Consider the following 17,413-nt stretch of genomic DNA (forward strand, 5'->3'; position numbering starts at 1 on the left):
CCCCGACACACACACATTCTCAGGACAAACACAGTTGTCTGCCTTGGCCCTCCTGGCCGTGATGGGACAGGAACAGGTCCCAGAATCCAGCTCTCGGGGAGACCCGGCAGGATCCCGCAGATCCCTAAGCAGCCTCCCAGAGGCCCCTGCACGTGGCTCAGGAGCACAGCCCACCTCAGGTGGAGGGGAGATATTCTCCAGAACCCTGCAGCTGTGCACACCCCTCCCAACTGTGACCCAGGCCCACCCTCAGCCGTCTCCCTGACCAGGTGCCCGGCTCTTCTCAGGACCGAGGCAGGCAGAGGAGGAAAGAAACTGTCCTCCAGCAACAAGCCTGGCCTTGGGTCCCTTGGCCTCTGTTCTGCTTCCAGCAGCCATTCCCTCCTCCAGGCCCGGCCTCCCTTCTCAAGCAGACTGTGCCCATGAAGAACTTGAGGTCCAGAGTCAGACACTCCTGGTCTGCTGCCTCCAGGTTCCCTGGCTTTGAGCACCACAGGCCCCAAACTCAGTTCCCTCCCTCGTGCAGAAGAGACAGGGACGGCACCTCTAGGGTCGTTAGGCGGATCAGATGGAAATGATGTGGAAAGCCTTCCATGGAATTGCGTGGTTTTGGTGATGTTTCCCCTGAGCTGTGAGGTCAAGGGCCACACTGTGATGTCTACTGCCACGGGCCCTGGTTCCTTACATCTTGTGGCTCAGTTGTGTTCGCCAACGAAAATCCCACCAGATGCCCAGATGATACTGAGCTCAAACTCACGCACGGAGACTGTCCCTGACCCACAGAGCATCTTTGCCAGTACTTGCTTTAGAACGGGTGCTCTGTGGTCAGAGTGCTTCGGGGATCCGTGGCAGGTTTATCACCAACCAGGAGATACGATACCTGGTATCTCAAACCGAGAACAGGATATGGTGATAACAGTTAAGGTTAGAAAGCCACCTTGTGCTTGGGTTAACCTAGCATCTCCGCCTTCAGACAAGTACAGAGTTGTCAGGTACCCCGGGCCATCTTAGCCAACGTTTGGGGGAAGAGAAAGAGGTTATTCACTGGGATTCCAGCCCTAGCTCTGCTGTGTGAGCTTTGGCAGGTAGTAATGTCTCTGAACTAGTTTCCTCATCTGGAAAACAGGGATGATAGTACCAGGCGTCCTACCAAACGGTATTGGGAGTTACCGTGGATCACAAAGGACTGGGCCTGTGGAAGGGGTGCTGTGCTGAGAGAACGAGGCTAGAGCCAGCGCCCCGGCCACTCCTGGGCCCTGTGCTCTTTGTTCCGCCTCCACCCCTTCAGTACGGGCAGCTTCTGTTTTTTCTCTCCTGCAGCACCATTTCCTCAGTCAAGAGTGCTCACTGAGAATCCCGGGCTTCTGGCTCCTGGTAGCCCCTGGAATCAGGTTCACCCTGTGTTCACCACATCTCAGACAGTGTGGCCGTCATGGTCTCTAACCGCCCCGCCCCCGGCCTGCAAGTGCAGGGAACCTGGTCGGGGAGGAGACCCTGAGGCCGCATGTGAGGCCAACTGGACTCACCCAGGGTCCACACCCAGCCTGACCCCCTCCCGCCAGTTTCCCCCACACCCCAGGCTGCTTACGTCAAGCACTGGTGCGTGGGAGCAGAGGGGAGAGCCAAGGGGAGAAGGGCGGGTCTGAGCTTGTGCTCCATGGGGCTGTCTCGTGGATGAGTGAAGTCGAGAGTGAAAGCCTTGTTTGGGCTGTGCCCATGTCTGTTGCCCATAATGGTGTGTACCCAGGAGGGTTTTGGGAAAAAGATCTCTACTCCCAAGTGTGAGCAGGTGAGGGCCCAGAGAGCAGGGCCAACGAGTGACTTGGGAGGCAGAGAAGGTGAAAGAAGATTCAGCTGCTGTGCTTTTCCTCAGGACAGGCAGGCAGGTTCTCCTAAGCTGTGGAAGGGCCAGTGAAAAACCTTTTTGCAAGGACCCTGGAGAGAGGGCATATAATAGGCCTGGGATGGGGCACGGCCTGATGGGTGCCTGGTCTCCTTTGACTCAGCCAGGCAGGCACCGTTCAGGGAGAACCCAGCGGTCCCAGCAGCCGCCCCTCTGTTGCCGTGACCAGCAGCCCCCAGCGTGGCTTGGAGTGCACTGTCCGTGCCTCACAGCGCTCCTGGAAGGAGGGCCGTTGTCAGCTTGGGGTGTGGATGGTGAAATGGGCTTGAGGAGGCTGCGGGGCTTGTCCCAGGATGGACAGATGTGGAGCTCTCTCCGGGGCAGTGACTGAGTCACCCCAGAGCCCTGCTTTTCCCATCCCACCACACTGCTTTCCTCCGTGGGGACACATGGAAAGGCCGCAGGGCCCCTGGCTCCCCGACTCTTCACTCCTTCCTTCCCAGTTAGGGCCTCTGCCTCTTGTTTTGGGACATTGTTGGGGAGGCCAGGGGCTCGTGGTCCCTCTACCAGAAGTGCTTGACATTAAGGTGACAGCACAGAGGAGGGTGACCAAAACTCCCCCTCTGAAGCCAACGTAAACAAGTTGAAAGTCAGCCTTGTCACCATGAAAAGGGCAGGTTTTGGTGTTCGAGGAGCACTGGGTAGTCCATGCGGCCTGAGCACAGTAAAGCCGCTCTCCCCGTGGGTGCATTTAGGCACGTGTATGAAACAGTCGGTGGCCCTGTAGGCCCTGCAAGGCCGGCCTGTGCGCAGCTGGACTGCGCCGTGTGCCTCTGGAAGGCACGAAGCCGACCCTGCCCCGCCCCGCCAGTGCACAGGGAAAGGCAGGCGGCTCACGTTTTGTGTGGCTGGTTCTTGAGAGGATAACAACTACCGCCATTTTGGGGGCCCTTCCTCCCACAAATGCAAACCGTGCTAAGTGTTTGTGTGCACCCTCTGCAGTCCTCGCACGCCTGCCCTGAGAGGTGGTACTGTTACGGTCCCCGTTTCACCAAAGCGGAAGGGATTAAGAGATGACCAGCTGGCCTTACCCACTCGTGACTCGGGTCTGTCCAAGCTGCGAAACCTCGCTGTTTGGCCCTCTCTGGCCCACCTCCCTGAGCGCTCTTCTTAGCTGTTGTCAGCAGGTTCTCCATATTTCAGTGAGTGATTTTGTGACATGTGAGCCAAAAAGGCCACTTTTAAGCCTGCTGAGCAGGTTGCTGGGATCTAATAAACATGCTAAAACTCTGCCTCATTCTGTGACCACATCTCAGAGGTAACAAACGCACCTCTCGTTCTGGGCAGCAGGTTGAAGCCACAGTTGTTGTCATTGGTGTATTGATAGAGCAGTGCCCTGAAAGTTGGCAGTTTTAACTTATTTCCTGTGCTCTGAGCCCACAAGTGATCACTTTTGGTATTCAGGAATACCACAGTAAGGTGGAACGTGCCTAAGGATAAAAGTTTTATTTCTCAGTCACGAAAATCATGCTGTTTGAGAGGTGTGTGTGTGTGTATTACATACACATTTCTATATGATTTGTGTGTGTGTGAGGCATTGGCTAAATTCAGGTTTTAAATGAGCAGACCCACCGAAGATCCATTTCAGAGGTGCTGCTTAGACTCACGGTAGTCTTAAAATCAGCTTTGCACATTTTTCTAGCATTCTGTGGCCCGCTGGAATCCTCAGCCGACCCTCATTTGCTTTGGCCCATTCATATTCCCTGGTGCTAGTCCTTCCAGGATTAATCAAAGAGAACATAAAGCCCCTATCTATATGAAACCAAACCCACAAGGCGTGGCAGAACCTGAGCTCGTTTCTGTTGGGTGCCTGGTGATGGAGGTCTGAGTCACAGTGTCAGCACTGGTTTTCATGGCTGCTTTAATCTCCCCTGCTTCCCAGTCAGCAGAAGAATCTTCTGAACTTGGGAGCCCGGAGTGTCACCTGCCATCAAGACCTTTGTTGGCCAGGCCCCCCTGTTCAACCCTTAGTCCCATTCCCATTCCCATTGAAGGAGAACCTGGGGTCTTGAGAATCACACGTCATTCCCTGGTGTCAGTGTTCTCGGGGTAGAGAAAGGAAAGCTCTGGCAGCTTTCAGCCTCCCCTCTGAGCTTCAGGCCTGGGTGTAAAAGAAGAGGGCACAGTCTGCGCATGCCTGAGAAGAAGCATCCCACCCCAGCTGCACCGTTTGATAACTTCTCCTTGAGAACGCTCATGCTATACACAAAGCCTTAGAGGACACAGCCATGCTCCTGTGACTTCTGAGCAGCCTGTCCAAGCCCAGCAAGGCCTACAGCTGGAAGATGCTGGTCGCCTCCATGTTGCGAGAGGCTGAAGCAGTCCTGGAAGTGTCCTCTGAACAATTCCGTTGGCTTGAGACACCCAGGTGAGGGAGGCAGCCAGCGTCTTTCACAAGTTTCCAGAAGTTCTTCCGAAACTTCAGGCCAACAAAGGCATAGAGCACAGGATTAAGGCAGGCACGCAGGTAGGCGATGGCCTCTGTCACTGTGATGGCATAGTGAAAGCTAGTCATGGCGTGGTACTCCCAGCTCATGCTGCGAATGAGCTTCACGAGGTTGAAGGGCGTCTGGGTCAGCAGGAACACCGCCACCACCAGGAAGATGATCTTCAGAGACTTGTGCTTCTGGAAGCCTCGGGCCTGAAGCAGTGTCTTGATTATGACTGAGTAGCAGACAATCATGGCAAGCAATGGCAGGAAGAACCCCAGTGTCATCTGGGTGGCCAGAACCATGGTGGAAATCTCCTCGTTGTGGTAGCCGCAGACAGGCTTGTCAAGGTAAAGGACGTCGCCATAGATGATCTGCGGCAAGGAGACCAGCAGGGAAACTACCCAGATGGACAAGCAGACGGCCTTACCCCAGGCCATCCGCTTGGCCTGCTGGTTATAGGCCTTGGTGGCCTGAACCACTGCAATGAAGCGGTCCATGGTGATGCAGGTGAGGATGAGCATGGACGTGTAGAAGTTCAAAGTGTAGATGCCCAGCAGGGTTTTGCACATGACTTTGCCAAAGACCCACTCGTGGATGCCTGCGTAGGCCCAGAAGGGCAGAGTACAGGCGAACACCAGGTCAGCCAAGGGCAGGTTCATTAGGAACACGTCCGTCAGGCTCTTCAGCTTCTGGTAGAAGATGTATATGACCAGCACCAGGGAGTTCCCCACCAGGCCACAGATGAACACCACCACATACACGCAGGGCAGGAACAACTTGCTGAACTGCAGGAAGTGTTCGTGCCCCTGGCTGCTGTCATTGGAAGCGTTGAAGAACCCGGGGTCTCCGTAGTCGTACTCGGCCATGGTGTCTGTTCTGATGGACCCCTGGGAGTCAAACCACAGGAATTATATATATTTGGGGCTGAGGGTGATCCCTCCTGTCTTCCCATTGCCCACAGTTAGGGGGCAGATAGTCACCTCCTAAACCCACCCACTGTTCTGCTCAGTAACAGCCCAGTATATTGGGGACAACCAGTTCTGAGGGGAAACTGCTCAGACAGGACGAGGAACCCTTCACTGGCCCTAAAGTTCTCAGGATCTCACCTGTCTGGGAGACAACACATAACTGACCCCACCCACATTCCATAAAATCCTGTGCTCAATGGCCTTGGAAGCAAAGGTCACCACGTGGTGAACTGGGGAGTGTGTCCTTTTGGAAGAGCTGCGCTGCTCTTCAGTGGGGAGGGCTGTATTCATCTGTCCATGCCTCGCAGAAGGTGCCCACCTAGCCTGTGCCCCATCTTCTGTTAAGTTGACCCCTGGACTACGACTTGTGAAAGCTAAGGCAATATCCCCCTTCCTGGGGGTCCACCATCAAGAAGACTCCTGGAGACCAAGAGGTGTTTGGTCCTTTCTGCCTAGGTGGGCCATCCATCCTGCCTCGTCTTAGCGTGATGGGGAGCCAGGGCAGGGAAGAGCCCAGGCTGCCCAGTGCTTTGGCCAAGCGGCTTTCTGACCAGGGAACTGGGCAGTTTTCCTCACGCCCAACCCCAGCTTTCCCCTTCATCTGTCACAGTGTATGACATTCCACCCTCAGGGCCTCTTTGATCTTCAGGAATCTCTTTACAAGGTAGATTCCCCCAGAAGGGAACATTGCTTTAGCTTTTATGACTAGCAGTGTAGGGCTGAGGGGTCTCCTTTAACACACGGAAGAGCTGATTGAAATGGGACGTCAGGTGGATGGGCTACCACAGCAGGGCTCGTGGCCAGCCTTGCAGTGGGACTACTTATAGCAAAGACCAAATAGCTATCTTTCTTGCCTGGGGGTCCCAGCCCTTCAAGGTTATCACTTCCCTCTGACCCTTCTCTGGGCCCTGTGACTGCTGGGGAGCATGGACCAGACACGGGTGATATAATCTGTGGTGTGGGAGTAGGGGCAACTGCGGCAGCAACGGCCTTGGAGGGCCAGGTCAGTCCCTGCCACTGTCCTGGAGGTACTCAATATGCAGGGACTCTTCCAGTGAGCGGTGCCATATCCCACTGGCACCTCAAGGAAATGTTTAAGAAGAGCAGGCCTTTGGTTTAGCAAAGTCAGAATATCAACCGGCCAGACAAGGGGGTATAAAAGGAGAGATGATCTTTCCTTTCTGATCTACTCGGAGACTTTTCTTTTCCTGATGCTGGGTCCTGACAGGAAGGGATTTCAGCCCTGCTGCCACCTTGGTATTTCATGGGCTCAAAGCACCCTTTCTCTCCAAGGAAGAACCTTGTCTTTGGGCTAAGACTACTCAGTGAAAAGCCCCTCCTCCTGGACCACAAAATGTTGGATCTCTAAGAGTGAAAGGCCAACTCATGGGCATTGTGCCCCACCAGCTCTGGGCTGCTAGGTTAAGTGGGTCAGACGATGCTCTGTGGGTGTTACTGCTTCACATGGGGACAAAAATATATTCATCATTATTTAGAATGTGACATTAAAAGTAATGTCAGATCTCCATTATTGTTTGACTTCTCTTGGCCTTTAAAAAAAATTCTCCTGGGACTTCCCTGGTGGCACAGTGGTTAAGAATCCTCCTGCCAATACAGGGGACACGGGTTTGATCCCTGGTCTGGGAAGATCCCACATGCCGCAGAGCAACTAAGCCTGTGTGCCACAACTACTGAGCCTGTGCTCTAAAGCCTGCGAGCCACAACTACTGAGCCCACATGTCACAACTTCTGAAGCCCGCATGCCCTAGAGACCGTGCTCCGCAACAAGAGAAGCCACCGCAAGCAATGAGAAGCCCACACACCACAACAAAGAGTAGCACCCACTCGCCACAACTACAGAAAGCCCACGCAGCAACGAAGAGAGCCAAAAATAAATAAATAAATTAATTAATTAATTAATAATTCTCCTACTAAGGCTGTTGCTGCATCCTTAGGCTGGCATTGCAGTTTCCTCAAAGGACCCATGCAAATTCATTTGTAATAATTGGTAAACTAAACAGTGTTTAACAGATTGGGACTGCACAGTTCTGTGCAGATAGAGTGTTAAAAATTACTTTCCCTTCTAGAAATATTAAAAGCATTTGTTTCTTTATTTTCTCTAACCAAAGTCCTATGTTGATTTGTGAAAATTAAAAAGAAAGTAATATATACTAAACTTTGGAAATAGTGTCTGATAATAAATAAATAAGCAAAGTATAATTTAGGCATAAAACAGAATATGACTGAAATGTTTAGGAAGTGCCTTTAATGATTGGAAAATGCAATACATTTTTAAAATTTTTTTATTGGAGTATGGTTGATTGACAACATTGTGTTAGTTTCAGGTGTACAGCAAAGTGAATCAGTTATATATATATAACTGATATGTATAAGATATATATATATAAGTGAGGTATATATATAGATAGATAGATACTCTTTTTTTTAGATTCTTTTCCCATATAGCTCATTGCAGAGTACTGAGTAGAGTTCCCTGTGCTATACAGCAGGTTCTTATTAGTTATCTATTTTACATATAGTAGTGTGTATATGCCAATCCCAATCTCCCAATTTATCCCTGCCCGCCCCCCGCAAAATGCAATGTAATATTGGCTGTTACTATTACAACGAATAGATGACAAAGTGAATGTAAAATTGATCATGATTCTCAGCCTTCTTTGATCATAAACCCCTTTGAGAGTCTTATTAAAGCTGTAGCTCTTTTCTCTCAGTAATAATGTACAAACATGCCTGCAACTCCGGGGGTTCATGAACTCTTTAAATCCCTCTGCCCCATATTCTATAGACTTTGTTTACAAATCTGTGATAAGCTATATATTTTTTTTTTTTTTTTTTTTTTTGCGGTACGCGGGCCTCTGACTGTTGTGGCCTCTCCTGTTGCGGAGCACAGGCTCTGGACATGCAGGCTCAGCGGCCATGGCTCACGGGCCCAGCCACTCCGTGGCATGTGGGATCTTCCCGGACCGGGGCATGAACCCGTGTCCCCTGCATCAGCAGGCAGACTCTCAACCACTGCGCCACCAGGGAATCCCAAGCTATATGATTTTGACTATATTTTTTAAAACATAGAAAAATGATCAGATTTTATCAGCAGTTCACCCCTGGCTGGTAGAATTAGGGGTGACTTATTTCCATTCCTCCTTTATATTTTTCTGTATTTTCTGAAGTAGCTACAGTTGTATATTGACATATATGGAGAAAAGAAAGTAAACCATAATCTAAGGTAACAGCCTGTCTTATAAAATGGAAAAGAAAAACAGAAAAAGAGATTAGTCAGTGAACACACACAGTGACTACCTTATCTCCTGGGGAGGGTCTAATTATGCCATTACTACCAGCATCATCTTACAAGCATCATCTTACAGAACGAGGTTGTCATAATCCTCTCCTCGGACCCTCATGGCAGCAAATAGCAGAGATGGAGTTTGAGCCAAGGGCAGTTGAGCTTGAAAGCCTGGGCATTTGACACCGTACCGTGCTGCAGGCAGGACTCTGAGAATCCCAACAACCTGGAGTTAGCCCCTCTTTTAACTATAAAGAAGACCAATGACTCACCAGTAGAGATGCTCTTTCAGTTTGTTCCCGAGATGAGGTTGCTCACAGCAGCAAGGTCGGCCTCTGCCTCTCTGATGTGGTCCGTGTTTCCGTTGAGTAATTTTTAAGAGCCCTCGGTTGGTGATTATAGGAGACCCAGCCCTGCCCAATCTTGCAGATCAGAATCCACATGACCAGCCTGCACCCATGTAATTTGGGAGTCAAAGAGACGAAGCAGTGGCTCTGATGCTGCGCACCCCCTGCAACCTGGCTGGGGTCTTACTCTTTTGCCAGGATCCAAGAGGGTTTTAATTTGTAAACTGAAGGGGAGCGATATGCAGTGTCTGGTAGTCCACTGAAGATGGTGGCATTTGTACCCTAAAATTATTTCATTCACTAGTCGTATGTCTCTTTGGGGCAGTTTGGGTCTGGACCAATGCAAAGTCGATGCTATGGCCTGGATTCCCTGTGTGCCTGCAGCTCCGGTATACGTGACAGCCCTGATTCTCATACCAGTCCTGCAAGTAGGTATTACACCATTTTATAGATGAGAATACAGAGGACTGTAGCCAAAGAACAGCCCCACGGACTCACAGCTAATAACTGCCACTTCCAGGATACGAACCCGGGTCTCCATCGTTGCCAGACCAGTGGACCAAGTGGCTTCTAGATGATGGGTCTGCCAGAGGGCCAGACACAGCCCTTCCTCCTAAACCCACACCACTCAGACAGTGCTCACCGCCCTGCTTGTCCAGGCTAGAATCAACAGTGAACAGGCTGAACCAAATACTGCAGGTCAAAGCACCCATCTTTCTGAAAGAAGTCTTCTGAGACAAGGCATTCCTTCACAGTGAGCCAGCCTGACATCTTGGAATCTTTAAGCTTTGAGAGATGAGTTTTTCCCAGGGACAAACGAACCATGTCACTTAGGACCAGTTCACAGGGTGATGTTAGAAGGGGCTGAACCTTGTCAGACACACTGGCTCAGCCATGGTCGTCCCTCTCAGCAATCGCTTTCCCTCCATGGGGCAGAGCAGGCCTCGGCCCGGTGCCCTCCGTGACCACATACATGCTCGGGAAGGAGGGGTGATGTGTACCTTAGAGAGAGCGTGACCATACTTGTCATAACCATTCTCCAGTGGAAAGTTCTCCGATGGAAAACTTGCAACTAAATTAGATGATAAGAGCCCCTCACAATTTGGGGGTCAGAATTTTATTTCAACCACTTTACAAAATGCCTTCTGTTGTCTTCCGATTTGTAGTGCTCATTGCTTCTCTTTGAAACAAAACTCTGAACTTCTTAAGGGCAAGTACCCAACCATATGTCTTGGGTTTTTCCCAGAATACGTAAACATTTCCGAAACAGAATCGGGGGAGAGTAAAAGTGCTGTGGCAGCCGTGCCCCCTGCAGATTCTCAGAAGTCAGACTGTGTTGGCCTGCTTCCTTTTTCTGAACACCTGACATTCTGGAGCCAGGGCCCTGCGTAGGACGGCAGTTCAGGACGCAGGGATGAGGCGGTTGCTGCTGGTTAGAGGAGTAACTGCCAGGCGGTGGTGGGTGGCGGCGGCTGTGGAGGATGAGTTGGAAAAACCCTCAGAAAAGCAGCCTAACCAGAGGACCGCAGGCGGCAGGCCAGTTGTCAGGACGGGCATGTGGGTCTGAGTGTTTTGGTCAGCCCATAGTTACCAAGTAATCAGAAACCAACACCAGAAGCGATCTTCTTCACTTGGTTTTTAGGCAAAAAGGAAAACAATGACTACAAGAAAAGCTACTAGGAATTTAACAGTAAAATAGAAAGATGCACCCAAGCCCCGCAGTGAATGTGGCCCACCGTGTGGCTCAGCCTCTCCTTCCAAACCCGAGCTGTTCAGTAGAGCCTTCTGAGATGACAGGCGTGTCCTGCATCCAACACAGCGGGCACTAACTCCTGTGGCTGTTAGGCACTCGAAGTGTGGCTAGTGCAACAACAGAGCCAAGCTTTTAGTTTTGTTTTAATTCTGATGAATTTGAATTTAAGCAGCCACATGAGGCCAGTGGGTCTGTACTGAACAGGGCAGTTGTAAACCAAAGACTTCTCCAGTTCACAGGAGACCCCGTGTAACAGGCAGAGCGGCACTCCAACCGTGCTGGCTTAGCAAGGCAGAGGGGTGGATGGAGCCCTCGGGGGAAGGCTGTCAGCAGGACACTCAGGCCATGAGGCTCTCTGGGCTCCATTCCTTCCTCAGCCAACCTGAACAGCCAGAGAGAATCTGCTCCTTGGGCAACTGGCAGAATTGAAGTTAAAGAAAAAAGAGGCTAAGGCATTTTGATTTGTGACAGGAGAATACTGTATATTACAGCTGCAGAGAGCAAGCTGGAGGGACCTCACCTGTGACCCCCTAGTCCAGGCAGGCGTGGACCCCTGGACTGCGTTGCTGGGGACTTCCTCAGCATCCTTGCCTGTGGTCACCACTTTATTCTTACTTGGTTCCAAAGTGGAGCAAGCCTTGGTCATGTCCTTGGGGACATTTGGGGCAGAAGACCACCTTGGCTGTGTGCATGACGGGTGCCCAGGCCAAATGTGGCAGGTGTGGCCAAGATGACTGCCCTGATAGGGTGGAGCAAGTTGACAGATGTACATGCCTTAGGACAGTTCAGCTCGACCAAACCACAGGCTCAGGGACAGAAATTCAGATGGACAGGAAGGGATGACGTGCCATCAGCCATGAGAGGCCACCATAGCTAGCAGTAGGCTCCCATGGCCAGAGCTAGGGGAAGAGGAAGGTCACTTGTGGGCAGTGAGCTTGTCTTGCATCTTTTCTGAGGGAAACACCTCAATGGCAACAAAAGGAGATAGGGTGCCCCCTAGTGGCCTTATCTTTGTTTCCCGTCATTCTCAAGCTTAAAAATCCATTGACATCTTCCAACACAGTTGCTTGAACATTTTCTACTGCATCCCACAGTCAGAAATTTACATGACTACCCAGGTGTGTATGTGTATAGACAGAGTCAAACAAGAGCCTCATAAAACAATGCTTATCCTTACCACATGCAATATAATGCAAAAACGCGTTCATATTTTCTATTATATCCTATTTCTTTTTTTTTTTTACCCTTTTATAGGAACATTTTTGCAAAAGCATCAGAGTACACCCAGAACTGTCTGTCAATGACAAAAGACTTAAAAATGACCACGGTTAAACATTTGATGAAATTTCATGATAATGCAGTTGACAAGGAAATTTAGTTATTTCTGAGATACACATTTTAAAATAATAACTAGAGTTATGACTTATAACATTATACCAGAACATATAAGATTTTTAGGAATTTCATGTAATGTCTGAAACATTTATATTAACATATTTCCATACAAATAAACCAAAGAAAGTTTAGTATTAGTTTGTTTGTTTGTTTTTTTAATTTTTGAATTTTATTTTATTTTTTTATACAGCAGGTTCTTATTAGTCATCAGTTTTATACACATCAGTGTATACATGTCAGTCCCAATCGCCCAATTCATCAAACCACATCCCCACCCCCCCGCAGCTTTCCACCCTTGGTGTCCATATGTTTGTTCTCTACATCTGTGTCTCAACTTCTGCCCTGCAAACCGGTTCATCAGTACCATTTTTCTAGGTTCCACATACATGCGTTAATATATGATATTCGTTTTTCTCTTTCTGACTTACTTCACTCTGTACGACAGTCTCTAGATCCATCCACGTCTCAACAGATGACCCAATTTCGTTCCTTTTTATGGCTGCGTAATATTCCATTGTATATATGTACAACATCTTCTTTATCCATTCGTCTGCTGATGGGCATTTAGGTTACTTCCATGACCTGTCTATTGTAAATAGTGCTGCAATGAACATTGGGTGCCTGTGTCTTTTTGAATTATGGTTTTCTCTGGGAATATGCCCAGTGGTGGGATCGCTAAGTCATATGATGATTCTATTTTTAGTTTTTTAAGGAACCTCCATACTGTTCTCCATAGTGGCTATATCAGTTTACATTCCCACCAGCAGTGCAAGAGGGTTCCCTTTTCTCCACACCCTCTCCAGCATTTATTGTTTGTAGATTTTCTGATGATGCCCATTCTAACTGGTGTGAGGTGATGCCTCATTGTAGTTTTGATTTGCATTTCTCTAATAATTAGTGATGTTGAGCAGCTTTTCATGTGCTTCTTGGCCATCTGTATGTCTACTTTGGAGAAATGTCTATTTAGGTCTTTTGCCCATTTTTGGATTGGGTTGTTTGTTTCTTTAATATTGAGCTGCGTGAGCTGTTTATATATTTTGGAGATTAATCCTTTGTCCATTGATTCGTTTGAAAATATTTTCTCCCATTCTGAGAGTTGTCTTTTCGTCTTGTTTATGGTTTCCTTTGCTGTGCAAAAGCTTTGAAGTTTCATTAGGTCCCATTTGTTTATTTTTGTTTTTATTTCCATTACTCTAGGAGGTGGATCAAAAAAGATCTTGCTCTGATTTATGTCAAAGAGTGTTCTTCCTATGTTTTCCTCTAAAAGTTTTATAGTGTCCAGTCTTAAATTTAGGTCTCAAATCCATTTTGAGTTTATTTTTGTGTATGGTGGTCAGGAGTGTTCTAATTTCATTCTTTTACATGTAGCTGTGCAGTTTTCCCAGCGCCACTTATTGAAGAGACTGTCTTTTCTCCATTGTATATCCTTGCCTCCTTTGTCATAGTTTAGTTGACCATAGGTGCATGGGTTTATCTCTGGGCTTTCTATCTTATTCCGTTGATCTGTGTTTCTGTTTTTGTGCCAGTACCACCTTGTCTTGATTACTATAGTTTTGTAGTATAGTCTGAAGTCAGGGAGTCTCATTCCTCCCTCTCCGTTTTTTTCCCTCCAGACTGCTTTGGCTATTCAGGGTCTTTTGTGTCTCCATACAAATTCGAAGATTTATTGTTCTAGTTCTGTAAAAAATGCCATTGGTAATTTGATAGGGATTGCATTGAATCTATAGATTGCTTTGGGTAGTGTAGTCATTTTCACAATATTGATTCTTCCAATCCAAGAACATGGTATATCTCTCCACCTGTTGGTATCATCTTTAATTTCTTTCATCAGTGTCTTATAGTTTTCTGCATACAGGTCTTTTGTCTCCCTAGGTAGGTTTATTCCTAGGTATTTTATTTTCTTGTTGCAGTGGTAAATGGGAGTGTTTCCTTAATTTCTCTTTCAGATTTTTCATCATTAGTGTATAAGGATGCAAGAGATTTCTGTGCATTAATTTTGTATCCTGCAACTTTACCAAATTCATTGATTAGCTCTAGTAGTTTTCTGGTGGCATTTTTAGGATTCTCTATGTATAGTATCATGTCATCTGCAAACAGTGACAGTTTTACTTCTTCTTTTCCAATTTGTATTCCTTTTGTTTCTTTTTCTCCTCTGATTGCCGTGGCTAGGACTTCCACAACTGTGTTGAGTAATAGTGGTGAGAGTGGACATCCTTGTCTTGTTCCTGATCTTAGAGGAAATGCTTTCAGTTTTTCACCGTTGAGAATGATGTTTGCTGTGGGTTTGTCGTATATGGCCTTTATTATGTTGAGGTAGGTTCCCTCTGTGCCCACTTTCTGGAGAGTTTTTATCATAAATGGGTGTTGAATTTTGTCAAAAGCTTTTTCTGCATCTATTGAGATGATCATATGGTTTTTATTCTTCAGTTTGTTAAAATGGTGTATCACATTGATTGATTCACGTATATTGAAGAATCCTTGCATCCCTGGGATAAATCCCACTTGATCATGGTGTATGATTCTTCTAACGTGTTGTTGGATTCTGTTTGCTAGTATTTTGTTGAGGATTTTTGCATCTGTATTCATCAGTGATATTGGTCTGTAATTTTCTTTTTTTGTAGTATCTGTCTGGTTTTGGTATCAGGGTGGGGCAGCCTCATGGAATGAGTTTGGGAGTGTTCCTTCCTCTGCGATTTTTTTGGAAGAGTTTGAGAAGAATGGGTGTTAGCTCTTCTCTAAATGTTTGATAGAATTCACCTGTGAAGCCATCTGGTCCTGGACTTTCGTTTGTTGGAAGAATTTTAATCACAGTTTCAATTTCATTACTTGTGATTGGTCTATTCATATTTTCTATTTCTTCCTGGTTCAGTCTTGGAAGGCTATACCTTTCTAAGAATTTGTCCATTTCTTCCAGGTTGTCCATTTGATTGACATAGAGTTGCTTGTAGTAGTCTCTTAGGGTGCTTTGTATTTCTGCAGTGTCTGTTGTATCTTCTTCTTTTTCATTTCTAATTTTATTGATTTGAGTCCTCTCCCTCTTTTTCTTGATGAGTCTGGCTAATGGTTTATCGATTTGGTTTATCTTCTCAAACAACCAGCTTTTACTTTTATTGATCTTTGCTATTGTTTTCTTTGTTTCTATTTCATTTATTTCTGCTCTGATCTTTATGATTTCTTTCCTTCTGGTAACTTTGGGTTTTGTTTGTTCTTTCTCTAGTTGCTTTAGGTGTAAGGTTAGATTGTTTATTTGAGATTTTTCTTGTTTCTTGAGGTAGGCTTGTATAGCTATAAACTTCCCTCTTAGAACTGCTTTTGCTGCATCCCATAGGTTTTGGATCATCGTGTTTTCATTTTAATTTCTCTCTAGGTATTTTTTGATTTCCTCTTTGATTTCTTCAGTGATCTCTTGGTTATTTAGTAACGTATTGTTTAGTCTCCATGTGTTTGTGCTTTTTATGTTTTCTTTCCTGTAATTCATTTCTAATCTCATAGCGTTGTGGTCAGAAAAGATGCTTGATATGATTTCAATTTTCTTAAATTTACTGAGGCTTGATTTGTGACCCAAGATGTGATCTATCCTGGAGAATGTTCCATATGCACTTGAGAAGCAAGTGTAATCTGCTGCTTTTGGATGGAATGTCCTATAAATATCAATTAAATCTATCTAGTGTATTGTGTCATTTAAAGCTTGTGTTTCCTTATTTATTTTCATTTTGGATGATCTGTCCATTGGTGTAAGTGAGGTGTTAAAGTCCCCCGCTATTACTGTGTTACTGTCGATTTCCTCTTTTATAGCTGTTAGCAGTTGCCTTATGTATTGAGGTGCTCCTGTGTTGTGTGCCTATATATTTATAATTGTTATATCTTCTTCTTGGATTGATCCCTTGATCATTATGTAGTGTTCTTCCTTGTCTCTTGTAACATTCTTTATTTGAAAGTCTATTTTATCTGATACAAGTATTGCTACTCCAGCTTTCTTGTGATCAACATTTGCATGGAATATCTTTTTCCATCCCCTCACTTTCAGTCTGTATGTGTCCCTAGGTCTGAAGTGGGTCTCTTTTAGACAGCATATACATGGGTCTTGTTTTTGTATCCATTCAGCAAGCCTGTGTCTTTTTGGTTGGAGCATGTAATCCATTCATGTTTAAGGTAGTTATCGATATGTATGTTCCTATTACCATTTTCTTAATTGTTTTGGGTTTGTTTTTGTAGGTCCTTTTCTTCTCTTGTGTTTTCCACTTAGAGAAGTTCCTTTAGCATTTGCTGTAGAGCTGGTTTGGTGGTGCTGAATTCTCTTAGCTTTTGCTTGTCTGTAAAGCTTTTCTCCATCGATTTGAATGAGATTTCTCCATCGATTTCTCCATCGAATCTGAATGAGATCCTTGCCGGGTAGAGTAATCTTCGTTGTAGGTTCTTCCCTTTCATCACTTTAAGTATATCATGCCACTCCCTTCTGGCTTGTAGAGTTTCTGCTGAGAAACAGCTGTTAACCTTATGGGAGTTCCCTTGTATGTTATTTGTCTCTTTTCCCTTGCTGCTTTCAGTAATTTTTCTTTGTCTTTAATTTTTGCCAATTTGATTACTATGTGTCTCGGCTTGTTTCTCCTTGGGTTTATCCTGTATGGGACTCGCTGCGTTTTCTGGACTTGGGTGGCTGTTTCCTTTCCCATGTTAGGGAAGTTTTCGACTATAATCTCTTCAAATATTTTGTCTTGTCCTTTCTCTCTCTCTTCTCCTTCTGGGACCCCTATAATGCAAACGTTGTTGCGTTTAATGTTGTCCCACAGGTCTCTTTGGTTGTCTTCATTTCTTTTCATTCTCTTTTCTTTATTCTGTTCTGCAGCAGTGAATTCCACCATTTTGTCTTCCATGTCACTTATCCGTTCTTCTGCCTCAGTTATTTTGGTGTTGATTCCTTCTAGTGTAGTCTTCATTTCAGTTATTGTATTGTTGGTCTCTGTTTGTTTGCTCTTTAATTCTTCTGGGTCTTTGTTAAACACTTTTTGCATCTTCTCGATCTTTGCCTCCATTGTTTTTCCGAGGTCCTGGAACATCTTCACTATCATTATTCTGAATTCTTTTTCTGGAAGGTTGCCCATCTCCACTTCATTTAGTTGTTTTTCTGGGGTTTTATCTTGTTCCTTCATCTGGTACATAGCCCTCTGCCTTTTCATCCTGTCTGTCTTTCTGTGAATGTGGTTTTTGTTCCACAGGCTGCAGGACTGTCGTTCTTCTTGCTTATGCTGTCTGCCCTCTCTACCCTATTTCTTTTAATATTCGTCATAACGTATTAATTGATTCACAACTG

The 17,413-nt window shown here is 46.4% G+C and overlaps 2 protein-coding genes across 6 annotated transcripts in view; one reads left to right on the forward strand and one right to left on the reverse strand.

The window, feature by feature from the left end:
* The window catches only part of FYCO1 (FYVE and coiled-coil domain autophagy adaptor 1), a 114,105-nt gene that overhangs the window by 75,129 nt on the left and 21,563 nt on the right, over positions 1–17,413 (forward strand). The gene's annotated exons all lie outside the window — the stretch shown is intronic.
* Positions 23–9,551, reverse strand: CXCR6 (C-X-C motif chemokine receptor 6). Of its 3 annotated transcripts, none has more exons than XM_032649046.1 (2): positions 8,688–8,847; positions 23–5,222 (listed from the first exon to the last, which is right to left on the reverse strand). In XM_032649046.1, the coding sequence occupies exon 2, from the start codon at positions 5,199–5,201 to the stop codon at positions 4,176–4,178; it is 1,026 nt and encodes a 341-aa protein (XP_032504937.1). In that variant the 5' UTR covers positions 5,202–5,222; positions 8,688–8,847; the 3' UTR covers positions 23–4,175. The 3 variants fall into 3 exon arrangements, with proteins under 3 accessions (XP_032504937.1, XP_032504938.1, XP_032504936.1); XM_032649047.1 differs by having other exon boundaries at positions 8,622–8,847; XM_032649045.1 differs by lacking the exon at positions 8,688–8,847 and adding an exon at positions 8,880–9,551 and having other exon boundaries at positions 24–5,222.

The sequence above is a fragment of the Phocoena sinus genome, chromosome 11, assembly GCF_008692025.1.
Source record: "Phocoena sinus isolate mPhoSin1 chromosome 11, mPhoSin1.pri, whole genome shotgun sequence".
NCBI lineage: Eukaryota > Metazoa > Chordata > Mammalia > Artiodactyla > Phocoenidae > Phocoena > Phocoena sinus.